Source organism: Ambystoma mexicanum, chromosome 2p, assembly GCF_040938575.1.
Source record: "Ambystoma mexicanum isolate Mex_15411 chromosome 2p, UKY_AmexF1_1, whole genome shotgun sequence".
NCBI lineage: Eukaryota > Metazoa > Chordata > Amphibia > Caudata > Ambystomatidae > Ambystoma > Ambystoma mexicanum.
Window position 1 is genome coordinate 833,417,983 of NC_090923.1, and position 22,930 is coordinate 833,440,912.

Below are 22,930 nucleotides of genomic sequence, written 5' to 3' on the forward strand. Positions count from 1 at the left end.
TGAAGGCAGCTGCGAAAATAAAAAGTATATTTTATATAATTAATGTAGATGCTACACGATGCACCCGCCCAATGCGCTCAGAGAAAAGGACTGACAGTTGAGGCCAGTAGCATGCAAGAGGGGGGTGCTGTGTGGGCTGAACGCGATTGTGCCTGTAAACACTGCTTTGCAACATGTTCCAGTCCAGTCGCATTTCTGTGGACATAGTATGGAGTAAAGGGGATGGGAGGTAGGAGTATATTTCTGTGATCTTTCGAACAGTACAACCCACCTGAGGCTGTCAAGGGGGCTTGTGACAAGGATGAATGAAGGAGGAGGAGGAGATTGTATACCTCAGGATGTCATTACTATTGGCTAGTGGCAAGTGGCAGGGCACACAATGGGAGATGATTGAATACACCCTGCGCTACAAAAGACTGAAGCGCACCACATCTGAAGATGTGATCGTTTCAAAGGTCAAGAATCTGTAGAGAATATAACCCCCACCACAAACAAATCTTGTAGGCTCCAATCACATTTTCTGGCCCCATAATAGGCTTCAAAATTTGTATTAAAAATGTCAACATTGAAATTAACGATTATATGTTGCCAATATCAGTCACATCATTCTTCTAGAATTTTCATTGAAATTTAACATTGGTGAATGTATTCAAACAGACATTACAAAACAAAGGGCCTCATTCACAGAAGTGTTTTATAATGGTGCAATCCCATTAACAAAAATGAATCAGGCCCAAAGTGGTTCTACCAGGAGCATTCAGACATCTGAAAAATAGCAATGCAGCCTCATTTATTTTTATACTATCAGAATGTGTTTAAAAAATAAATAAAAACAGAAAAGGATATCATGCATATACGGGCAGGCTTCAGCTCGTGCACAGTATCCAGTGACGTAAAACTTGCAAAGGCCTCGTCTTCGTGGCACTTCAATATCATGGCTGAAATTGCAATGTTCCCCCTAGTGGAAAAAAAAGATGGCATTATTAGTTAACAAAACTGAACATGTTTCCATTGCACAATGACAGAAGCAAAGAAAAGAAAAAGTTACTTACCCCTGGTAACGTTCTTTCGATTGGATGTTCCTCTCACGTATTCTTGAGGAGACTGCATCTCCTTCTCTTCCTGCTGCCACCGAGACAAAGAACTGATTAGTCTTTCTCAGTGGCCTAGTTCTTTCTATATAAAACATGACAGCTCTGCACACAGAGTGTATGCAGGCTCTTTTCTCCCAAATTGGAAGGGTTTTGAAAGAACGTTGGTAGTTCTATTGACTGGTTGACATGGAATTTCGATATGAATTTCGGTGCAAACCTTGGGTGTGTGCGTAGAACCACCTTATCTTTGTGAACTGTTAGGAAGGGGTCTAGAATAGAAAGAGCCTGTAGTTCACCTACTCTCCCAATTAAGGTGATAGCTATTAGGAAAGCAGTCTTAAGGGTGAGGTCCTTAAGAGTTGCCTTGTGCATGGGTTCAAAGGGAGAGCCCATGAGCCTGGTAAGTACTACATTACAGTCCCAGCCGGGAGCTGGGTTTGCTATCGGAGGGTGTATTCTCTTTACCCCCTCCATGAAGGCTTTGATAACTGCGACTTTCCACCATGACATCTTAAGTTGAGAGGTGGTGTATGCAGAAAGTGCCACTAGATGGACTTTAATAGAATTGAACACTAGACCCGAGTCCAGTAAATGGGTCAGGTAAAGGACAATTTGTGTGGGAGAGCAGTGCACTGGGTTGATGCACTTACCTCTACACCAGATGACAAATCTCTTCCACTTGCTAGAATAGAAGTGGCGAGTGTTGGGTTTTCTAGCTTCTTTGAGAATGTCCATGCATCTCTGAGGGAGTTGTAAATGGCCAAATTCTATGACCTCAGGAGCCAGGCTACTAAGTTCATGTTCTGAGGGCATGGGTGTAGTGTCTTGCCCTTGTCCTGTGACAGCAAGTTGTACGGGCAGGGCAGTTTCACTGGTGGGGACAGGGACATCTCCATCAGGTGCGCAAACCATGGCTGGCGGGCCCACATCAGGGCTATCAGTATTCATGGTGACTGGTTCCTGGTGCATCTTGTGCACGATCTTGTTCAGCAGAGGAGTCGGGGGGGAAAAGCGTAAACAAATTTCCCTGACCATGGTATCCAGAGACCGTTCCCCTTGGAGCGGTTCTGTGGGTCTCTAGGCGTAATGTAGGCATTGTGAGTTCTCCAGAGTTGCGAACAGGTCTATCTCTGGGAAGCCCCATTGTGTGAAGACGTGGAAGAGGATGTCTTCGTGTAACCGCCATTCGTACTCTGAGGGAAGTCTCTGCTGAGTTCGTCTGCTAGCAGATTGAGTTCCCCTGGTACATGTTGTGACAATAGGAACATGTTGTGTCTGAGAGCCCACTTCCAGATGTTCTGGGACAGCTTGGGCAGTCCTGGAGAGTGAGTGCCCCCTTGCTTGTTGAGGTAGTGCATGGCTGTGGTGCTGTCTGTGAGGACCATCACTGTCTTCCCTTGTAGGTGTGTCTGGAAGGCTTTTAGTGCCTTGAACACCGTAAGTAGCTCTAATAAGTTTATGTGCTTGGAAGCTACGCTCGGAGTCCAGACTCCGTGAGCAGTCTGATGGGATAGGTGAGCCCCCCATCCTGTGAAGGATGCGTCTGTGGTTAGAGTGGCTTCCACTGCGGGGGTGGCGAATGGTTTCCCTATTACCAGGTTTTCCTTCGACCACCACCGTAGTGAGAGAACCAAGGCCTGCGAGACCACCACTAGATCGTCCCATTGTCCGCTGGCCTGACACCACTGGCTGTTGAGCCACTCTTGCATTGGGCGCATGCGCAGGCGCGCGTGAGGTACCAAATGAATACATGACGCCATCATTCCTAGACTGTCTTCTGGGTGTTGGAGAAGCATGTCTCGTAGGACTCCCCTGTCATGAGCCAATCGTCGAGGTAAGGGTATACCGGTATGGACAACCTGCGCAGGTGGGCCGCTGCCACTGCCAGTACCTTCATGAATAACCTCGGTGCAGACGCTATGCCGAAGGGTAGCACTCTGACTTGGTAGTGTTTGCCCTCTATCATGAACCTGAGGTATTTTCTGTGCGCTGGCAACATCAAAATTCGAAAGTATGCATCTTTCATGTCTAGTGTTGTCATGTAGTCCCCCTGAGATAGCAGGGGAATTACCTCCTGTAATGTTACCATACGACATTTTTGTGGTTTTACAAATTTGTTCGCTGGGCGGAGATCTAGTAAAGGGCGCATGGTTAGGTCCTTTTTGGGTACAAGGAAGTACACTGAATAAATACCCTCCATTACCTGAGATAGGGGCACGACCTCTATTGCTCCTTTCTGTAGCAGCTGTTCTACTTCTTGCAGGAGGATGACGAGGTGTTCTGGTGACAGGCGTCGTCCCCTTGGAGGTCTGTAGGTGGGGGGCCGATTGAACTCTATACAGTACCCGTGGGCTATGGTTGACAATACCCACCGTTCTGAAGTTATTCCCTCCCATGCTAAAAAGCACAATGTTATCCGACCCCCAACCGGAGACGCATGGGAGGGGACCCGAACCTTCGGGTCATTTGGTGTTACTTGCCGGGGTGCCTCTGGGGCTGGAGCCTCGGCCTCTGCCCTTGCCACAGCGTTGTCCTCTTTGGTTATACTGGTTACTGGTACCCTGATTAGAGGGCCAGTTGCCTGCAGTGTAATGCTGTTGGCGTTGGCCACGAAAAAAGTGCTTGTTCCCAAATCCCCGCCTGTTTGGAGGCTTTGAGATTTGGTCTAAGGTCTTTATGGTGTCGAATTCTTTCTTCGCATTTTCCAATGCATCGTCCACTGCCCTTCCAAAGAGATTTGACTCTTCTATTGGCTTATTAATGAGTGACGCCTGCGTTTCTGCCTTGAAACCGGAATTGTGAAGCCAGACGTGACGCTTCAGCAGAATTCCCTGCACCAAAGAACGGCCAGCAGTTTCTGCCGCATCAAGAGTGTTCTTAATGATGCCCTGGTTGACCGGAGCTCCTTCTGTAACTGTAGCCAATAAGCGAGTTCTTAGAGGTTCAGGGGCTTCTTCGATGCCCTACTTAAGCTTTCCCCATTGAGCATCAGCATAGCTTGCCAACAATGTATTATTGGCAATTCTAATTGAAAACGCTGCCGAGGCGGAAATTCTTTTGCCCAAGGCATAAAGCTTTTTCCCTTCTTTATCTGGGGGTGCCGCGCTGGTTGACAGTGGAACCCCAGCCCTCTTCCTTGCGTTAGTCACCACTAAGGAGTCCTGGACTGAGTGACCCCTGATATATAATGGGTCTGACTGAGAGGGTGAGAACAATTTCTCGATTCTTGGATTGACCCCTCTTACCAGCGCGGGGGTGGACAGCGATGGGGTGAGTCGTCTCTTAACCGAGACGAGAATAGGAATAGTTTGACTAGTGGGAGGTTTTTCTTTAATAATCCTCTCGACGAAATCAGTACCTGAGGTGACCTCCCCAGTTTCAACTTCAAAATGCGCTGCTGCCTTCCTCAGTAGCGCATTGAAGGTGGGCTGATCGTCTACTGGAGATGGGTTCCTGACCGGTGTGGTCTGAGGAGAAGAAATGTCTATAATGTCGGGGTCTGTAGACCCTGATGGCGACTGCCAGGGCTGTAAGCCACCTTCACCTGGGTCCTCCTCGTAGCCCTCCTCACCTATGTTAGTGTCATCATGAAAACCTTCTCCCTCTTGTTGGTCTTCATTATTTGCAAACTCATCCTCTTCCTGGAAGTGAGAGTCCTCTTCAGTGAGGTCGTAAGAGTTCATGTCTTCCTGTAGGGGGTTAAAGAGCTTTGGGTATTTAGCCCATGGCCCCTCCTGGGGTACCTCCCTTGGCCTCTTGGGTGTCCTATTTTCTGGGTTGGCCATGAACCTGTCTAGCTTGTCCATACATGACTGGAACCTCTCTACAGTCCAGTAAGGTAGGCCAGAGCGGTCTGGGAGTGAAAGTTTCCTCTCCCTGTAGCTGCTTAGTTCTGTCCCATAGCGTCGAAGATAGAGTCCCTTCGCCTTCTGAGAAACCCTCTCGCTGGCTAGGGTCTTCTGTCGACGGTGGGAGCTGTCCCAGCCTACCCTCCGGCGTCCTCGGCGTTTCTTTGGCCTTGTGAGCGGTTTTCAACGTGTCACCCGCCGTCCGTCTCTGGCCGTCTTTAGAAGCTATACGCGAGAGGCTTTTGTCGATCAACTTCTCCGTCGAGGGATCGCTCGCCGTTGCGCTAGGCAGTGCCGAGTCTTTACTGGGAATGTACGCACTCTTGCGAGGCGCGTCGCCTGAGGATTTGGGGTTAGCGCTCTTATTTACAGAAAAACCAGTCGCCGGAAGCGGTGGCGGGGAGGGCTTGCGACCCTTACGGTTGGCGTAAGACGCTGGTGGACCCGACGCATCCGTTGACGCTATGGCTGCCTTCGTCTTCGACGAATGCGTGCCGTGGGGTATGTGCTTATGTGTTTTTCTGTGTTCGTCCTGGTCGCCGGGGTGTTCATCCCCATAAGTGGGGCGTGAGCCGGGCTTGTCGGGGCCGGGGACGGACGAGGAGCGGGAACGCTCCTTCGAGAGGTCTACAACCTCCATTGCGGAGGCCGTGTAATCACTGTCCTCGTCACATTCGGCGGCGACGGCAGCTGGTGAGGAGTCAGACCTAGACATCGCATAGGCTGCCCACCTTTTGACCCTGCGGTCCTTTAAAGTTTTGGGTTTAAGTAACTTACAGGCCGCACAGCCGTCCTCTTTGTGATCTACGGGCAAGCAACGGGTACACTGTTTGTGCTTGTCCTTCCAGGTAAACTTGCCCTTGCAACGCGGGCAAAACCTAAAGGGCGTCCTCTCCATAGCTGAGGGCATGAAATGTGATTACGACCTCAAAAAGAGGGAGGGGAAAGAGAAAGGCATTCTCAGAGTGTTACAAAGAAATGACCAACAACCCCACTCTCCCTACTGTTTAAGGCCGGCGAGGCCCGGCCACGTGTTCGGCATCTCCTCCGCTCGTCCCTCCGTCGAAGATCTTGCTCGGCGGAGAACAGATTGGCAGCTACGTCGAGGGAGGGATCTATGTGATAGTTAATAATAATAATAAACGACCAAGGGTCGAGGAAATGAATTTGCAATGTCTCTTGAGGAGCTCTGCATAAAGGCGACCAATAACTGGGCAGAAAAAAACAATCTGAGGGACCTCGACGCGTGAGGGGTTGTGGGTACACTGCACGTCACTATAGGGATAGTGTTAAAGACACGCCTTGTCGACGTCCCCTTTTCGACTACGAAAAACAAAATGCAATACTCCGCAGTGACCACTGGATGTCGGACTATGCACAGCATGTGATTCTAAGCAGATTAACAAACATCAGAACATGTGTTTCCCGAACTTTCTCAACCTCCTGATCACATGAGGAATGACAGGGACTGGAGGAAACACATACAGGAGTGGAAATTTCCATTCAACTAAGAACGCGTCCCCTAGAAATTCCCTGGAACAGAACAGTTTGCACTTCCGGTTGATGGATGGATGTCACTAGTCTAGATACCAACATTACACATCAAAGAGGACTGGAAGCCATGGAATGGATGTTATTGAAAAGCGGGGAACTTGTGAAGAGTGATCCCTTATTCATTCTTAAATTACTGAGCATAGTATTGGAGAACAACTTTTTCTCCTTTGAAGAGAAATACTTCATTCAAATTTCGGGGACTTCAATGGGTGCAGCGATGGCACCAAGTTATGCCAACATATATAACATATATATGACATATTTGGAAGAAACAAAGGTCATCAATAATCCAAGATGGAATAACAAGTTGAAATGTCTTAATAGGTTTATGGATGACCTATTTGGAGTATGGCAAGGGACTGAAGATGAAATACAGGATTTCTTTGAATATATGATTGGATTGGCACCAAGAATTAAGTTCACACATAAAATCAGTAAGTCTGACATTGACTTTTTGGATGTCAAGATATATTGAAAAATCGACAAATTGGCAACAACAATTTACACTAAGGAAACAGACAGGAACAGTCTACTTCTGGCCACAAGCTTTCACCCAAGGAAAACCATTACTAGTATATACCCGAGTCAATTTCTACGCTATAGGCGGATTATATCTGAGGAAGAAGGCTTTGAGACCAAATCGATGGAGTTGAAAGGGAAATTTATGAACAAAGGTTATAGTGAGCAAATTCTGTCTGAGCATTACTCAACGGTGAAGGAGATCCCAAGAACAGTGTCCTTAAAGCCTAAAGTAAATTTGAAAGAAGAAGAGATAGTGTATGTCACTACTTATTCGCAACAAAGTAGCAAAATCAAAAATATTATCAAAAATAACTGGGATGTGCTGGCGTTGGATCCAACCCTAGAGAAATTATTCCCAAACCCTCCACTTTTTGCGTACAGTAAGAGCAGGTCTCTGAAAGACCACCTAATCAAATCTGACCTTAGACAAAAAACAAAAGTGAAAAAGACATACAGGGGCACATTAACGTGCAATAATTGTAACTGCTGCAATAATGTACTGAAAGGAGACTCCATCTGCCATCCATATAATGGCAAAAAAATCTCACTACTGCATACATCAACTTGTGATACAAGAAATGTAATATACAGAATTAAATTCCCTTGTGGCATGTATTATGTGGGACTTACCAGTAGGAAAGCCAAAGTGAGATGGGGGAACATAAGTCGAACATAAGGAACTGTTCTACAAAGTCACCGGTTGCACAACACTTCATTGCGGAAAGACACACTATTGCACAAATTAAATTTGTTATTCTTGAATCAGTGAAACTACCCAGAAGAGGCGGTAATCTGATGAAACTGTTACAACAGAGGGAGATCTTTTGGATCGAAAGACTTGATACCATGTATCCTCGTGGAAGTAATATTGATTGGGATTTGAATTGTTTTCTGTGAGATCATATACTATGTGGTAACTAACGTGACAGTGCAATCTTATTATATCTAAGTGGAATGTGGATACAATTCAAATAACCGTGATGTCATCATGTATGTAACTTACATTACTGTGCCCTTCGTATGAACTCATTAATACTATATGCAAGTGGGTTCTATACAGTTCATGTTCTGATCAAGCTATGGATTACGATTTCTAAAATATGTGACTTGAGACCTAACACAGTGTTATGTGCATTTCTCTGTCGTATCAACTTACAACATACAACTTTACTAGGTTCTTAACAATATGAAAAATCCACCTTTAATTTATTTTATTTTAGTACCTCTCTAAGTACTAGAACACCATGCAGATTAGGGGACTCCATATACCTAATAGCATTTCAGACCATTCTAAGATGGCGCCCGTATTCGAACCGCCATGGAAACAGTAGATGGACATTTGGAGACGCATCGTCTCGTTGAAACCGCTTTGCCCGAATTTAGATGGCAGAGGAAAGCAGACAGAGGAGGCATTCGTGTGGGATGCACAACGATCACATGAGAGTTACCGAGGTACATAGATTCTAAGGGCTTTATATAAACAATTTTTAGGCCATATACAGAGTGCTTTTAAATCCGAAATTCTGTTTTGTTATTGTCAAGAGATTTTTGAAATACACACTTATGAGTGATTGAAGTAAGCGAGTGGTCACACACCGAATTAAAACGTGTGGGGTACGCTGACCACAAGACAGGTAGGCTGGTTCACCACAAATTATCTGTGTCTTATGAAACAAATAATGAAACAAAAAGCAATCCCTAATGATACATACAATATACGTTACAGGAAGTGATACGTATAATTACTGAACAAATCGTGAACCCACCCGGCATCCACTACTGATTTAAACAGATCGATTACTGTCATGTAATTGTAGGTAAGCACCAGGCTGTTCTCTTTATATCATTCGCTATTTAAACTGAATTCTGTGTGCCGACAGGGGGACCCAGCGCTAGGATATGGTGCTTGCTCCCCCTGAGCCACACTATATATTACTGCGGTTTGACACTGATATATCCATATTTTTCAGTGACCACGTAATCTACCAGCATGTAAACACTTAGACCACACTCCAGGTCCATCACCAAGGTTAGTGCCATTATGTACCTATAAATCACACAGTACTGATACTTTAAACACTTGTAATTACCACACTTATTGAATTTTCTCTACAATTAATTGCAGGAGAGATAGAAAGAACGGTTACCCAATATTTATAACCTGAAGAAGGGCGTTTAACGCCCGAAATGCGTAGTTGAGAAGAGGGGACAACGGTCACATTAACACCAAACATTTTATGTCAACTCTAATATTGGGACTCATTTTTTGAATTTTGTAATGAATTTGTTTTTTCTTTGAGAAAGACACTGCCAAACAAAAATGTATATTTAGTCATGTGAAAGAAGAACTAACTTGTATCTTTTATCAAAGACACAATCTGCGGAATGAATTGAATTTGTGTATGTTGTAAAATACACATATATGTTTTTTTATATAAACTGAGAAATTGAAAGTTCACACTATATTGTTTGAATTGTTTGAACCACTGAAGTACTAATACATATATATGTATGATCTTTTGGCATTTAATGAAATCAGTGCAACAGAGTTGCTTCATTGCTGTGCCCCAGTTCATTCACCGTGCTATTGCAGTGAATCATCCAGTACCAATATTTCCTAGTAAAGGTAGCACTTTACTCTCTGGGGGCACCTAAAGTTGAGTTACAAGTAAATGTATTATACTGTGAATTAACCCATAAGGTTAAACTTGATAACTTTATTAGGTGTGCATCTCTACTCTCCACTCATCTGCACTTCCGGTTGACACTGGTTGCAAACAGATCCACTTTAGGTGTTCCCCAAAGGTTGAAGATCTCTTGAAGGACTTCCTGGGCTAGTTCCCACTCGTGGAAGACTGTGCTCTGCCTGCTCAGAGCGTCCGCCGCTGCATTCTAGGTGAACGGCTGATAGATTCCTTCTTGAATTGCCCATAACTAGAGCTGCATTCTTTCTCCGCACAGTGATAGTGACCCTACGCCTCCCTTCTTGTTGAGGTAGTACATGGCCACCGTGTTGTCTGTCATTATCAGGACATTCTTTCCCTGTACAGAGGGCAGGAAGGCCTTTAGCTTCAAAAGGTTGATGTGTAGTTTGGACTCCGATGGAGACCAACGACTGCTGATTGTCATATCGTTGGCTTGGGCTCACCACTGCGTGAGTGTGGTGTCCGTAACTACTGCCATCTCCGGCCATGGTTGCCACAAAGGTTCTCCCTTCAGAATGTTGTCCTTGCAGGCCCACCACAGGGGATCCTGTGCAACCCTATTTGGAACCTGAAGTAGGTCAGACATGTTGCCAGAGAATTGAGACCATTGTGTCCTGAGAGCCCATTGAAGGGATCTCATTCTCAGATGAGCCTCTGGCACCAGGAAAATGCAGGATGCCATGAGGCTGAGCAACCTCAAAATGTCAATGGCCAGGAGACGCTAGGCACTCTGAAATGTGGAAATCATCTGCAGAATGTCTTGAGCCCTCACCTCGGGTGGCGAGATCTTTCCCAAGAATGTATCCAGTACAGCCCCGATGACCTGGGCATTCTGAGATGGTATCATGTGGGACTTCTTGTAATTGAGGGAGAATCCCAGTCTGTGGAGAGAGTGGCAGGTTAGGCTGAGATGATCCAAGACTTATGCAGGAGAACGTGCCCTGGTCAGCAACCGTTCAGGTAGGGGTAGACATAAATCCCCTCTCTCCTGAGACTCACTGCCACCACCGCCTCCAGTTTGGTGAAAACCCTTGGGAAGAGGTCAGCCCGAACGGCAGAACTCAAGACTGATAATGAGAACCGCCAACTGTGAACCTCAGGTACTTTGTGCTCGAGATGGATTGGCACATGAAAATAAGCATCCTGAAGGGCCAATGACACCATCCAAACCTGGAGCTGGAGGGCCTGAAGGATCTGAGAAAGTGTGACCATCTTCAACTTGTCCTTTCTGAGGAACTTCTTCAGGTATCTCAAGTCCAAGATGGGTCTCAATCCTCAGTCCTTCTTGAAACATGGAGAATAGCATCCTGTATTCCTCTCCGTTACAGGTAGTGGCTCTACGGCACCTTTCTCTAGCAGGGTCAACATTTCCTGCACAAGGAACAGATCTGGAACCTTTAACGAATGCCTTACTGGTGGATGATTCTGAGGTCTCAGAATGAATGGGAAGGCAGTAACCTTGGGCTATGGTTTGAAATGCCCAAGCATCTGAAGTAATACCCGCCATTCTTTCAGATACTGAGACAGTCTGCCTCCCACCGGGGAGTCGTGAGTCAAGACCTCAGAGGTTTTGAGGCGGCTGAAGCAGTGGCGGATGGTAAAGATGCCGCTGCTTGAGCCCTCCCCCTCGCCCACCACTAGGTAATCTTCTTTGGCCTCTTTGACCAGCCAGTCTTCTCACTCTTCCAACTGAGTAGTAGCAAAAGGATCTACCCCTCCAAGACGGTCCACTGGGGTGAAAGGGCTGAGGCTGCCTAATAGAAGGCCCTAGAGACTTGCTGATGGCTTCGTAGTCTGAGGCTTCTCAAGGCTTTCGTCGGCCTTGCTGCCCAAAAAATTAGACCCGTCAAAAGGCACGTCCGGGGCAAATCCAGATTTCCTTAACCACACAAATCTGCGAATTACGGTGCTTGCCGCCATGGCTCTACTGATGCTGTCAGCAGAATTCAGACCCCACTGAAGAGACCCACGCATGGCTTCCTTGCCATCATGCCTTTGCCTTTAGGGGTACGAATATAATGGTATGTACCTTTTACTCTTCCTGGTTTTTCTGAGAATACATCAGGGAATGAGACCACTACATCTTTTAGATCTTCTCGTTGTTGGATAGATAACTCAGAAGGAATTAAGTCAAAGTTAGCTATATCTTCGGGAACAATGCAGGGTAGTATTTTGGCATGGGTGGCCGACGGTTTGTCCTTCCACTCTTAAGAGGTTGATGTGATATAAGTGAACTTTCTGTTTTCAGTCTTGTTTGGCTATTTTATACGTGCACGTTCCCATTCTGTCTATTACCTCGTGCCTCTTGGAAACAAGTTTGTTCTCTGAGGTGGGTAAAAGGACTAATACTTTCTGTCCAATAGAAAAAGATCTTAAACTTACTATTTTATCATAATTGGCTTTTTGTTGGCTCTTGGCCTTTCCCACATAAGTACAAACTAAGTCCTGAACCAACTTCATGTGTTCTCGCATTCTAGTGGCCATTTGTGATATTGGAATGGGAGCCTCCTCTCGTTCTTCCAGGTCTCCCAGAGCATGTCCAGGATGTCGCTCGGTTCTCTTCAATAGAGTAGCTCAAAGGGAGAGAAACCTGTGGAAGGTTGGGGGTTTTCCTCACTGCAAATAGTGCCCATGGGATCATTCGATCCTGGTCTTTCCCATTCTTATCTACCAGTTTCCGTAGAATTAGTTTCAAGGTCTTATTGAATCTTTCTACTAGACCATTGGTTTGAGGATGGTACACAGAGGTTAGCAAGGTGGTAATGTGGAGTAGCTCTTTGACTTCGGCCATAAGCTTACTCATAAAATTCGAACTTTGGTCGGTTAATATTTCTTTGGGAAAACTGACCCTAGAGAAATACAGTAGAAGATGTTTTAGGATCTGAGTGGCATTATTTCGCATTGGGAATGCCTTGGGATATCTGGTTGCAAAATCTACGATGACCAGGACATATTTTCTAAGATTATCAGCGCCCAGATGCCCCAGGCCTAGGTGCGCTCTACAAATGCCAAAATAAAGAAATACTTGTTGCCCAATTTATATGATTCTCGAGGTCTTATCATGTCCATACCAATTCTAGAAAGGGGGACTTCTATGATCGGCAATGGATTGAAGGGGGCAGGCACTGGGATGCGAGGGCTGATCTTCTGACATATTTTGTAGGTTTGTAAGAAGAAAAAGGGACTTCCCCCTTCTCTATGCCTTCCTCTTCTGGAATTGCTTGTAAGAAAGTTTCAGCGAGGGCTGGATCATTTCACTGGGTAAAGGCTAGGTTGGGATAGATAGTGGGTTCTTCTCCTTTCTTATCTTCAATGTTAAGAGATTTATCAGCTTCCCAAAGCCTAACTTACCTCTTTCTGTTTTATCTGGTTTGCTTTCTTTGAATTGAGGGAACAGAGCCCTTTCCAGAATTCCCTGCGCAATTTGGTCTCCCGGGCATACTTCAAAAGGGACTTCGCCATGATTCTGTAAGAGAACCTTCACATCTCCCTGGAAGACGAGGTCAATAACGCCTGCTAAGACATCTATCCTGAACTTCCATGCTAAGCCAGATTTTGGGGCTAATCTTATATAGCACCACAGAGGGGGTATTGAGACCAAGCCTGTAAGAATCATTCCTCTTTTTCCAGTTGTTATGGAGAATTCTCATAAATGGCTGATTGCCCTTACCTAAGGAGTCCCTCAGCAGCTTTGCTGGATTTCTAGGATTTCTTTTTTTCACCTGGTAAGAGTTTTACCCACTCCTATATGTGTTTGCCATGTGTGTTTTTGCCATTTGTGTGTTCTTGTGCTCTGGAGCCTCGCCTACTCCATGAGCACCACTTTTGTGTGTGTTACAAAGCACCTTCAGTGCAGTGACATAGGGTTGTCTTTTGGACTTCCCACCGACTCCATTTGTCTGGGGCAGACTACTGTCCCCCAGAAAATGGTAAAGTTGCCATTAACTTTACTTTAGTCACTTTAAAACACAGACCCAGTACACCCCATCTTACATGGAGTATTGGAAAGGGTTAACTCATCCCTTTTTGTCTGTCTCTCTGGGAGTCTTGTTTTGATCCCTTTACATTAAGACTTGGCTGGTGGCAGTGGTAACTACCCTAACTTTTCTACCGCGATTATCTTATATAAACGTGGTAATATTTTAGGCTATTATATCAGCTCCGAACATAAACCCGCTTGACCAAATACATTTTATTTTGGTTCTGGCTGGGTTTATACGCCATTTCTTTTTGTTAAAGTCTTTCTCGTGTTTTTCTGTGTGCCAAACCGGGGATGATTCCTTTGTTCGCTGTCTTTACGCAGGTTTCTGCACAGAAGCCCTCCTTAAGGCGCCTGAAAGTCTAGGTAGGCAGGATGTGAGGGAGGGGTCTTCGGACCCCTGCCATGGGTTCCCTTGGTAACCCAAGTCGCACTCCTGTTTGATTGGCTAAGGGGGTTGTCCTTGCCAGGACACCCACCCTGCTGTGTGATTGACAGCCAGGCTGTATGAATGGGCGAAAACTGCATAAAAAGCAGGTCTCTGGGACTGGAAAGGCAGAGTCGCCACTGGAACGAAAGAACCAACGAGGAACTGGAAGAAGAGGACCCCTACAACGACTGAACCTCCCGGTGAAGCCCTGCTGCAGGTCAGAATCTTCAGAATCCGACGACAGAGAAGATCCTCCAGGAAACTTCTTCCCTTGAGCTGGTGGGACCAACCCTTTCGCCCAAACTACAAGCCAGGACCCCTCCTCTGGTCGAATTCACTGTACAGAGCTACAGTGGGCAGGATAGCTAGGAAGGTCGGACCCTGCTTGGGTTTTAAGGAGCGGCCCTTTTATTCGTTGTTTTGCTCTGCTGCTGACTTCTTCCCTGGGTGTCGCAGGACCCTCCAAGTTTTCCTACTTCATGTCAGTCCGTCGCTTCAGGAACCGTGAGCCTGCAGGAACCACCAGGAACGTCCGCCTCAGCTACAGCTCCCTCTCCGTTTCAAGGTACTGTGCAAATCCGGTTGCCTGTTTTGTTCAACTGCGGTAAAAGTGTTTTAAATCTTTTGGCAATCCGAGGGCTTGTCCTTCTCTTCTCTTTGAACTAACTTTTCTACCAACCAATCTCGTCCGGAATCTGTGCCTCTAACTTTACCGTGAACTACCCTGAACTGTGTGATCTTGAGCAAAAGACTTTTGACCCATTGACTTTGGCCCTAAGCCTTTTCTAGCAGATGATCTCACTGAAGTTCCTCTTGTTCAATTGCCCTGAGTACTGACCTGTTGGTTTGCCTAATTTCTAATAACTTTGTCTTTCCCTCCCTTTTAAATTGCTGGAGTGCTATTTTGCTCCCAATTCATTTTGTGAGCTTAACTCGTCTGGACTTTAAGGGAAGTGTTGTGATGTATTCATGATTGTGATTCTTTAACTTGCTTATAATAGTAAAATGTTAAACAACTGTTGAGTAACTAAATATATATTCTTTTACTTAGAAAGCTTGAGTCAGTGTTTGCCTGAATCATAGTAATTGCTGTGCTTTTGTGTAGCTATTTGATACTGCTCACTTACTCTTGAGATAAGCGGGCTGCTCTGCTACGGCTACCACTTTAACTGTGTAGTACAGGCTTGTACCAAAGGTGAAATTGTACTGTCACTTGTAGTTGTGTGTGATATTGTACTGTCACTTGTAGTTGTGTGTGATGTTCCCTAAGGGTACTGCATAAAATTCTGCCTAATACCAGAAAGTATAATAGCTTTCCTACTGCTACAGAGATCAAATCCTATTGATTCCTTGGTGGCTATGGAAGAGTTCGAGGCTCTCTGACTAGGTTTTTGAAATTGAAGGGTCCCCCAATTTGTTTCATTTGCATCACATTCCACTACTGACACCATATGTAAGAAACTCATGGTGGCAACAGTAAAGACAGACACAAGTGATCACATTCAAGGGTGTTTTATTAAACTGTATGCAGGTTGGAAAAAACACTAATCTAAACCTAAATCTAAGATGGGAGCAAGCATCGACCATCAAATCAAAATAAGGAAGGCCTCTCGATATTTGTCACCTTTCTCCTCCTCTTGAACTAGCTGTGGTATTGTGCGGTCTGCCTTGCTTGTACTGTCCTCTCTTGCTCCACCTTTTATCTCTGTGGGGAAAGGAAAGGGCCATCTGGTGTGTGTGTGTGTGTGTGATTCTGATCAATTGCCTTGTATTGGGACATGTCTGGTAAATGGCTCTGGTGTTAGTCCTTTCTCTGGTGTGTGGTGTTAAAGTGTTCGTGTCGGAAAAGGCGGTGGGGGTGCAGTGGTTTTGAATGTCTTAGGGTTACGATGGGAAACAGGTGTTAAAAGATGGGAGATGCCACATCTCATCCGTCGGTGTCCCACTCCCAGTCCCTGAGCAGCCCCCATTTAGGTGATCCTCCCTCACTGATACACCCCCAGGAACTGGATCCAATAGCGATGGCCATGTCCTGGCCACCTGTTACTCTCACCTGGTGTCTGTGGAGGCGTTGGGGCACGGTTGCAGCCCTCCCTGACCTTGAATCACCCCCTTCAGGCCTCTCCCTCAGTAGAAAAGCTGTGAGCAAAAGCTGTGAGCGGTGGTACGTGGTGATACTGCTCCTGTGTGGAGATAACAGTATGAGAGTGCGCCAATCTGTGATTGTTGTACCTCTTCAACCCTTCACCCCAAAGTACGTTTTCTGTGAGCATACGCCGGCCCATAAGGCTCACTTGTGAATTATGGAAGATAAGCTCTCTGTCCTGCTACTTCTGGCAGGGGAGCGTCGAATGGGATCTAGTTCCTTCACTGATCCCCGATAAGGATTAGTCCAGTCCAGCTCCGACTATGCTTCTCCTTATGATTGGTAAGTCTTTTTTGAGCTCTTGTGATGCTGTTTGTTCTGTTTAATGTCTTTATATGTTGCTCCTATTTATGCCCGCAATAACGTGTCTCTTCTGTTTTCTTCCCTTAGATGGAAATACGGCCTCAATGCAGCTGTGAGACGCGAGACGCGGCCGGATGGAAGATGGCTGCTACTGAAATGTTCGACAGCCGGTAAGTGATGATTTAAGGAAAAGCGCGAAGTATGGCAAAGCACAACCTAAACTGACTGTTTTTTTCGATGTCTAACCTTGTCTTCTGTTTTTCCTTGCTGGCGCTGCTGTCAACGATGGAGTGTGTAATGCTGCGGTGCCAAGATGAAGATTTCGGTGTTCCGGAAATTGTAAAGATGAACAGCTTCCCCCAGTTGGTAAGTATGCTGGCAGGAAGCAGGATGTCCAGGAAGCAGGATCTTCATAGGTAAGTCCAACCTCAGGCGACTGTGAGCGTTAAGCTGCTTGCAAGTGCAGAATAACGCAAAGTGTCTGTATTGAGGATCGGGGCAGCTTATATAGCTGAGATTGTGGGCACGCCCATTAGGGCCGGCTTACCAGCCACACTCTGCCACTCCTATAGAGTGAGCACGTACAAAGGCAATCCATTAGCAGTCACACCCAAGAATAGACTTGGGGCTGCTTATTGGTTGGAATGGTCAAGGTTAATGCATCTGTTACGCTCAACTGGCTCCCACAGGGGCATCGATCTGAACTGGACAGCTGCAGCCTCCACCAATATGACGCGTAGTGCCGAGATGACGGACTGGACTGGCCCACCTAGCTTCGTTTGCTTGGCCTGCAGGAATATTCTTCTGCAAATGGAGAAAGGGAAGTAACCACCCGTGGAGTTGAGCGTTAACCCCAACCCCACTCCCACTGTTCTCCCCACTGATCACCTTTGATGTTCCCTCTTAAATTCTCACCTGATGGTTTGGAAAGATGAGCTCTCCATCCTGCATTGAGCGCATGGGCGCGTAGATAACCAGTTGCTTCACTGGCTCGAAGGGATTGGCGAGTTCCAGAACAATAATGACTCTGAGATTCCCGGCAAGACGCCGTGAGAATGCAGTTCGTAAGAGTTCAAATGTCTCACTTTCACTCTTGTCCGATTCCTTGCAGGTTGCAGCTTGACACTAGCAAAGAGTTCCTTGTGGCAACCGGTAATGTTCAGGTAAGGATTTGTATTATCCAACACAGTTCGATAAAATAATGTCAATATGTAACCTGTAGCTTTCTCCCTTATTCAGGCGCTGAGAGAAAGTATGAAGTCTCTGGGAATAATGCCTCCGGCGGTAAAATCAGTTAAGTCTATTGTGGAGATGAGGTTTCCTGTTGTTTGTCCCTTTGCTTCACCTTGCTGTCCTTTTGTTTCCCCTTAGGGGCCGGAGTTCGGCGATGATGCAGTGGAAATTGCACCGACCCGTGAAGAGGATTAGTACCCCCGGTGGTAAAATCAGGTAAGTCTATGGGGGGTAACTAATATTGCCTCTGTGTATTCCCTTCGCTCACCTTGCTGTTCTTGTCTTCCCCTTAGGTGCCGGAGTGCGGCGGGAACATGCAGGAGGATGTGGTGGTATGTGAAGATGCTGTGAAGATGCTGCGAAGGGCGGTGAGTTCAGCGGGGCGCTGCAGCAGGCGAGGCGACGCGCATAAAATAACTTTTTTCTTCCAGCTTGAAGGTGCGATGGATCGGGAATTCAGGTAAGGATCAAAGGTATTGCTCTTGTTCTAACCGTTTGTCCTTCTTTCTCCCTTTTTCTAGGAGCTCCAGACTCGAGGCGGGCGTGGCAGAAGACTAGATGCAGACTTGCAGGAACGGTGAGCGTTACGCTGCTGGATGCAGAATAACGCAAAGCCTGTGCTGCTCTTCGGGCGTGGTTTAAATAGCCTCCAAAGTAGTCTCAGGTAAGTATTCCTCCCCAGACCCACCCGAGTAAAAAATAGTCCCTAGGTAAAGTAGTCCCTTCCAAGCCTCTTTTGGCTTGGAGCTCTTGCAGCATGGTCTGCATCAGGTAAGTTTTAATCTATGAGCCTGGCGCCATAGACGCCAGGACTGCACCCAAATAGCCCCTAGCAGGGGTTGTTGGGCTTGTTTGGGATAGCTTGATGCCTGCTTCCGGGGTTGCTGGACTTGGTTTGGGTCCCCGGGGGTAGGCGGCATGACAGCATCCTGCTTAATGGATGCAATGTTCAAAGTTAATGCATATGAAGTGCTATGTCCATAATAAAAAGCTTTTTGGTGTTAAATTGATGTTCTTATTTACTTTTGTTCATGAGCCGACAGTGTCCACCCAGGTCTCCTGTGCATGCGGCCCCTGCATGCCTGTGCCCCTGACTTCATGACCATGACACCACCTGGATGACAGATCCCCGGGGACTAGCTAGGGAGACACCTTCAGGTTTCTCACAGTACCCTGCCTCAAAGTAAATACTAAGGACTCTGTCAGGATGTCCATCAAAAGTAAACAGTCCACCGTTCTGTGTCCAAAACCTATTTCAATCCTTACCTTATCAACTAAACTAGAAATGATGTGGGTCTTTTTGACCCTGAAGAATGAATTCGAGTTCCCATTGTAAGTGGGAACTTTGCCTGAGACAATGACTCCCTTCCCCAGGTCACAGTTCCTTTTCCAAATCAGGGTTCCATCTTGAATTTGTCCTTCCTGAGGAACTTGTTCAAATATCTCAAGTTTAAGATGGGTCTAGGTCCTCCGTTTTTTTTGGGGATCAAGAAATATGGGGAGTACCATCCCTTGTTCCTCTCTGCTACAGGTACCAGTTCTATAGCACCTTTCTCTAGCAGGGTTAAAACTTCCGGCACAAGGACCGGATCCGGAACCATCAAAGAGCGGCTCCCTGGTGGATTGTTTTGAGGTGGTCTTATAAAAGGAAGGCAGTAACTATGGGCTACGGTTTCCAGAGCCCAAGCATCCGAAGTAATGGCTCGCCATTCTTTTAAATGCTGAGACAGTCTTCCCCCCACTGGTGAACTGTGATTCAAGACCTCAAAGTGGTTTTGAGGCAGCTGTTGCAGAGGCCAATGGTAAAGAGGCTGCTGCTTGAGCTGGCTTGGCACCTCTACCTCGTCCACCACAAGAACATTTTCTCTGGCCTCTTTGCTGGCCATTCCTCTCGCCCTTCCAACTGAAGAGTAGTAGCGAAATCTCTACCCCTCCAAGGTTGTCCACTAGTAAGAAAAGGCTGAGGTTGCCTAACAGTGGTAACTAAAGATTTGGCTGCCGCCTTAGAGGTCTGCAACTTCTCAAGGCTCTCGTCAGCCTTGCTGCCAAAAAGATGAGACCTGTCAAAAGGCATGTTGAGAAGTCTAGACTGCACATCTGGTGCAAAACCCGACCTTCCTCAACCACGCAGGTCTGTAATACCTTAATGGTGCTGGTCGCCATGGATCTGCTGACGCCACCCGCAGTCTCCAACCCAGATTGAAAGGATTCACAACTAGCTTCTTTGCCGTCGTCAATAATAGCTAAGAAGCCATCCCTTTCTTCCCACTCAGGGATATGCTCTGCCGCCATAGATATGCAACCCCACTGAGTGTATGAAAATTTCGCAAGGGCACAGGTGGAGTTGGCTGATTTCAGAGCCACGCTCCCGGCTGAAAATACTTTTCTTGCCCATCCATCTACACACTTGTCCCTATCAGGAGGGATGGTAGGGCATCCTGCCTGCTTCGACGTTGCTCTCCAAAGTGGGGGGTTTCGACAGATAGTCGGGTCACTACTGGAGGAGCGGTATTTTCATGTCAGATTTTTATTAACTGCCGGATTGGTATCCGGAATTTCCCAATTTCCATCCTCCCTTTTTTTTGGCAATACTGGGTCAGTCTGGGGACCTTTATACAAAATATCGGTTAAATCATCCTGTTTATAAGGGAGTGGTGGTCTGCTCCATCCTAGGTACTCTACAATTGTGGACATGAGTTGTTGTATGTAGCGTTGGCATGTTCACCAGGCTCAGGTCTACCGAACTCCAGCTCGGGTGAAGTATCAACTCAACTCGCCGACTGTAAATTGACATATAGATCTTTAATCCTGGACTCCTCTGAAATCAGACACACTGGGGCATTAGGCATTCCATATTGCAGTCCAAAAGGAGCATCCTCCCCATCAGTGTGTTCATCTTCATAGATTGAAGAGAGTGATTTGAAAAACTCCTTTCTGGGTAAAGGAGTATAGACTTTTTCAGATGGCGTTGAAGGCTTCATTGGCGCTGGATGAGGAAAGGCGCCTGGCTTCGATGGAACAGCCAGAGTATGCGGTGTAGCTGTCTTTGAAGTTGTCGATGACGACAAAGTCGTGGGCGAAGGTTTAGCAGCCGTCGAGGACACTGTTGGCGTCAACAGTTTTGATGGCGTCGGGGGTCTTGATGGTGTCGGAGACCTCGATCTAGATTTTTCTTTGTGCTTTTCATAGAAGGAGGGCCTCGAGGGCTCTCGATGTTTGTCAGGCCACTCAAGGGCGTGCAGGATTTTGACCGAGACCTATCCTTAGCGTCTTGCTTGGAAGGCTTGGTAGAGCATGACCCTTTTTTTCAAATATTTTTAACATTTCCTTTTGGAAAACTTCCTATACTGCGGGGCTAGATGTTTTTGTGGGACATGCAATCCTTTCGGGTGAATCGTCGGAAGACGACGTCGATGAAGGCAACCTCCGGTGCCTCCTCTTCGACTATCTAGCCGCCGCCGCCGAGTGGTGCGAACCACTCCTTGACCTAGTTTGCTTTGCCTTCTTTTTACCAGGAGAGTCTCCTCTCGACTCGTCGGCCGAAGGCTTAGCAGGTCGGGGCTTTGGGTAATCTTCCTACCTTGAGTTTCCCCTTCCGCTTCCTCAAGGCCTTTCCTGTCATGGATTGACATTCTTAACAATCGGCTGCGTCATGATCCTAGCCAAGACACCACAAGCAGACACAGTACAGGTCGGTAAGGGAAATCTTGGACCCGCAGTACCTGCATTTTTTGAAACCGGTTTTCGGTGTTGAAAGCGTCGAGGAAGAAGACATCTCGAAGGATGTTTTTCGATAAACAAGTGGTAAAACAAAGCGTGCCGATTCTCATTAGACATAGCAATAGCTGATGCGGAAAAACGTAACTGAAGCCAAAAGGTGCCGCGCGTGCTATATATGATCTCCTATTAAATCACCCTCGCCGGAGGTCTTTGAGGGACATCGACTCGACGCACAGCGCCCTCTGACGAAAAAGTTTTCCGAAGCAGCTGAAGCTGGACATTACATGTCAAAGATGAGGAATACATTGGAGGACACAATCCATTCGAAAGATATGTTCTGCAAAGCTACTGAGCGAGCCGGCTGGGACATGAAAGTCCATGCCTGATCCAACGTCACCTGTGATGGATTGGTGAGATTGTCTATGCACCAATGACAAAAGATAGTCCATTTACTGTGGTATTGTGCTCTAGTAGACTGCTTTCTTGCTGCCTGAATGACATCATGTTAGCCTCTGAGAGGCCTACGTGTCCCATGCTTACGGCCTTAGGAACATTGCTGCTAATGTGAATCACTGAGGGGATGGAGTAACAGACACCCCAACTGACTCATGTTGTCTGGTGCTGCTAGAGAAGAACGGGGGTGCTCTACTTCTAAAAATACAAATTCTGTTGGCAACTGACTAAGACTCACAAATGTGATCTGACAATCCTTGAATCCCCTGAACTCCCTCAATACCTTGTATACAAGGGGCACTAGTGGACATGTATATGCTCATGTTGTCAAGTGTGAAACCAATGCATCCATGAAATATTCAGGAGCTCTCACCATCCAGGAGGAATAGGTAAAACATTTGGAATTCTGATGAGTTGCAAATAGATCAATCTGAGGAAGCTCAGTTGAGTAGAAGAGCTTTGTACAATTCTTTCCACTCGTGTGTTTGGTGATGACCGTGGTTGTTGTTCACCCTCTGGAGGGGAGTTAGCTGGAAAGAAATGCTGTAGAAGTGCCCATTCCCAGAGGCCTATGGTTAATTAACATAACTGTTGCGATCTGGTGCCCTCTGCTTGTATTTATAAAAGTGTAGCACATGTATTGTCCATGAGAAGGAGCACATGCTGGGTTGGTGGTACAAATGCTCTTAGGCTCAGAAAAATGGTCTTCATTTTCAAGGCATTCCTTTGCAGGAGTTAATCTTACAAATTCCAAAGATCGTGGATGTATTGATCCTCTGGGGTGGCGCCCCAATTGGAAGAAGAAGAGTCCCTCATAACAGTGAAGTCACAAAGTGTGTCTTGAAAAGGAAGTCCCACAACAAGGTGGACATACGCCACCACATACATCCAGTTTGAACTCTGCAGTAATTCGCAGACGGATAGGCTGCCGTTCTTATCCCAG

General features: G+C 46.5%; 1 protein-coding gene across 2 annotated transcripts in view; it reads right to left on the bottom strand.

The window, feature by feature from the left end:
- ZC3H4 (zinc finger CCCH-type containing 4) overlaps nucleotides 1-22,930 on the bottom strand; it is a 748,106-nt gene that overhangs the window by 242,558 nt on the left and 482,618 nt on the right. For both annotated transcript variants that reach the window (XM_069644536.1, XM_069644535.1), the window contains exon 9: nucleotides 847-958. In XM_069644536.1, coding sequence (XP_069500637.1) covers nucleotides 847-958 — 112 coding nt within the window. The remainder of the gene's footprint in view (nucleotides 1-846; nucleotides 959-22,930) is intronic.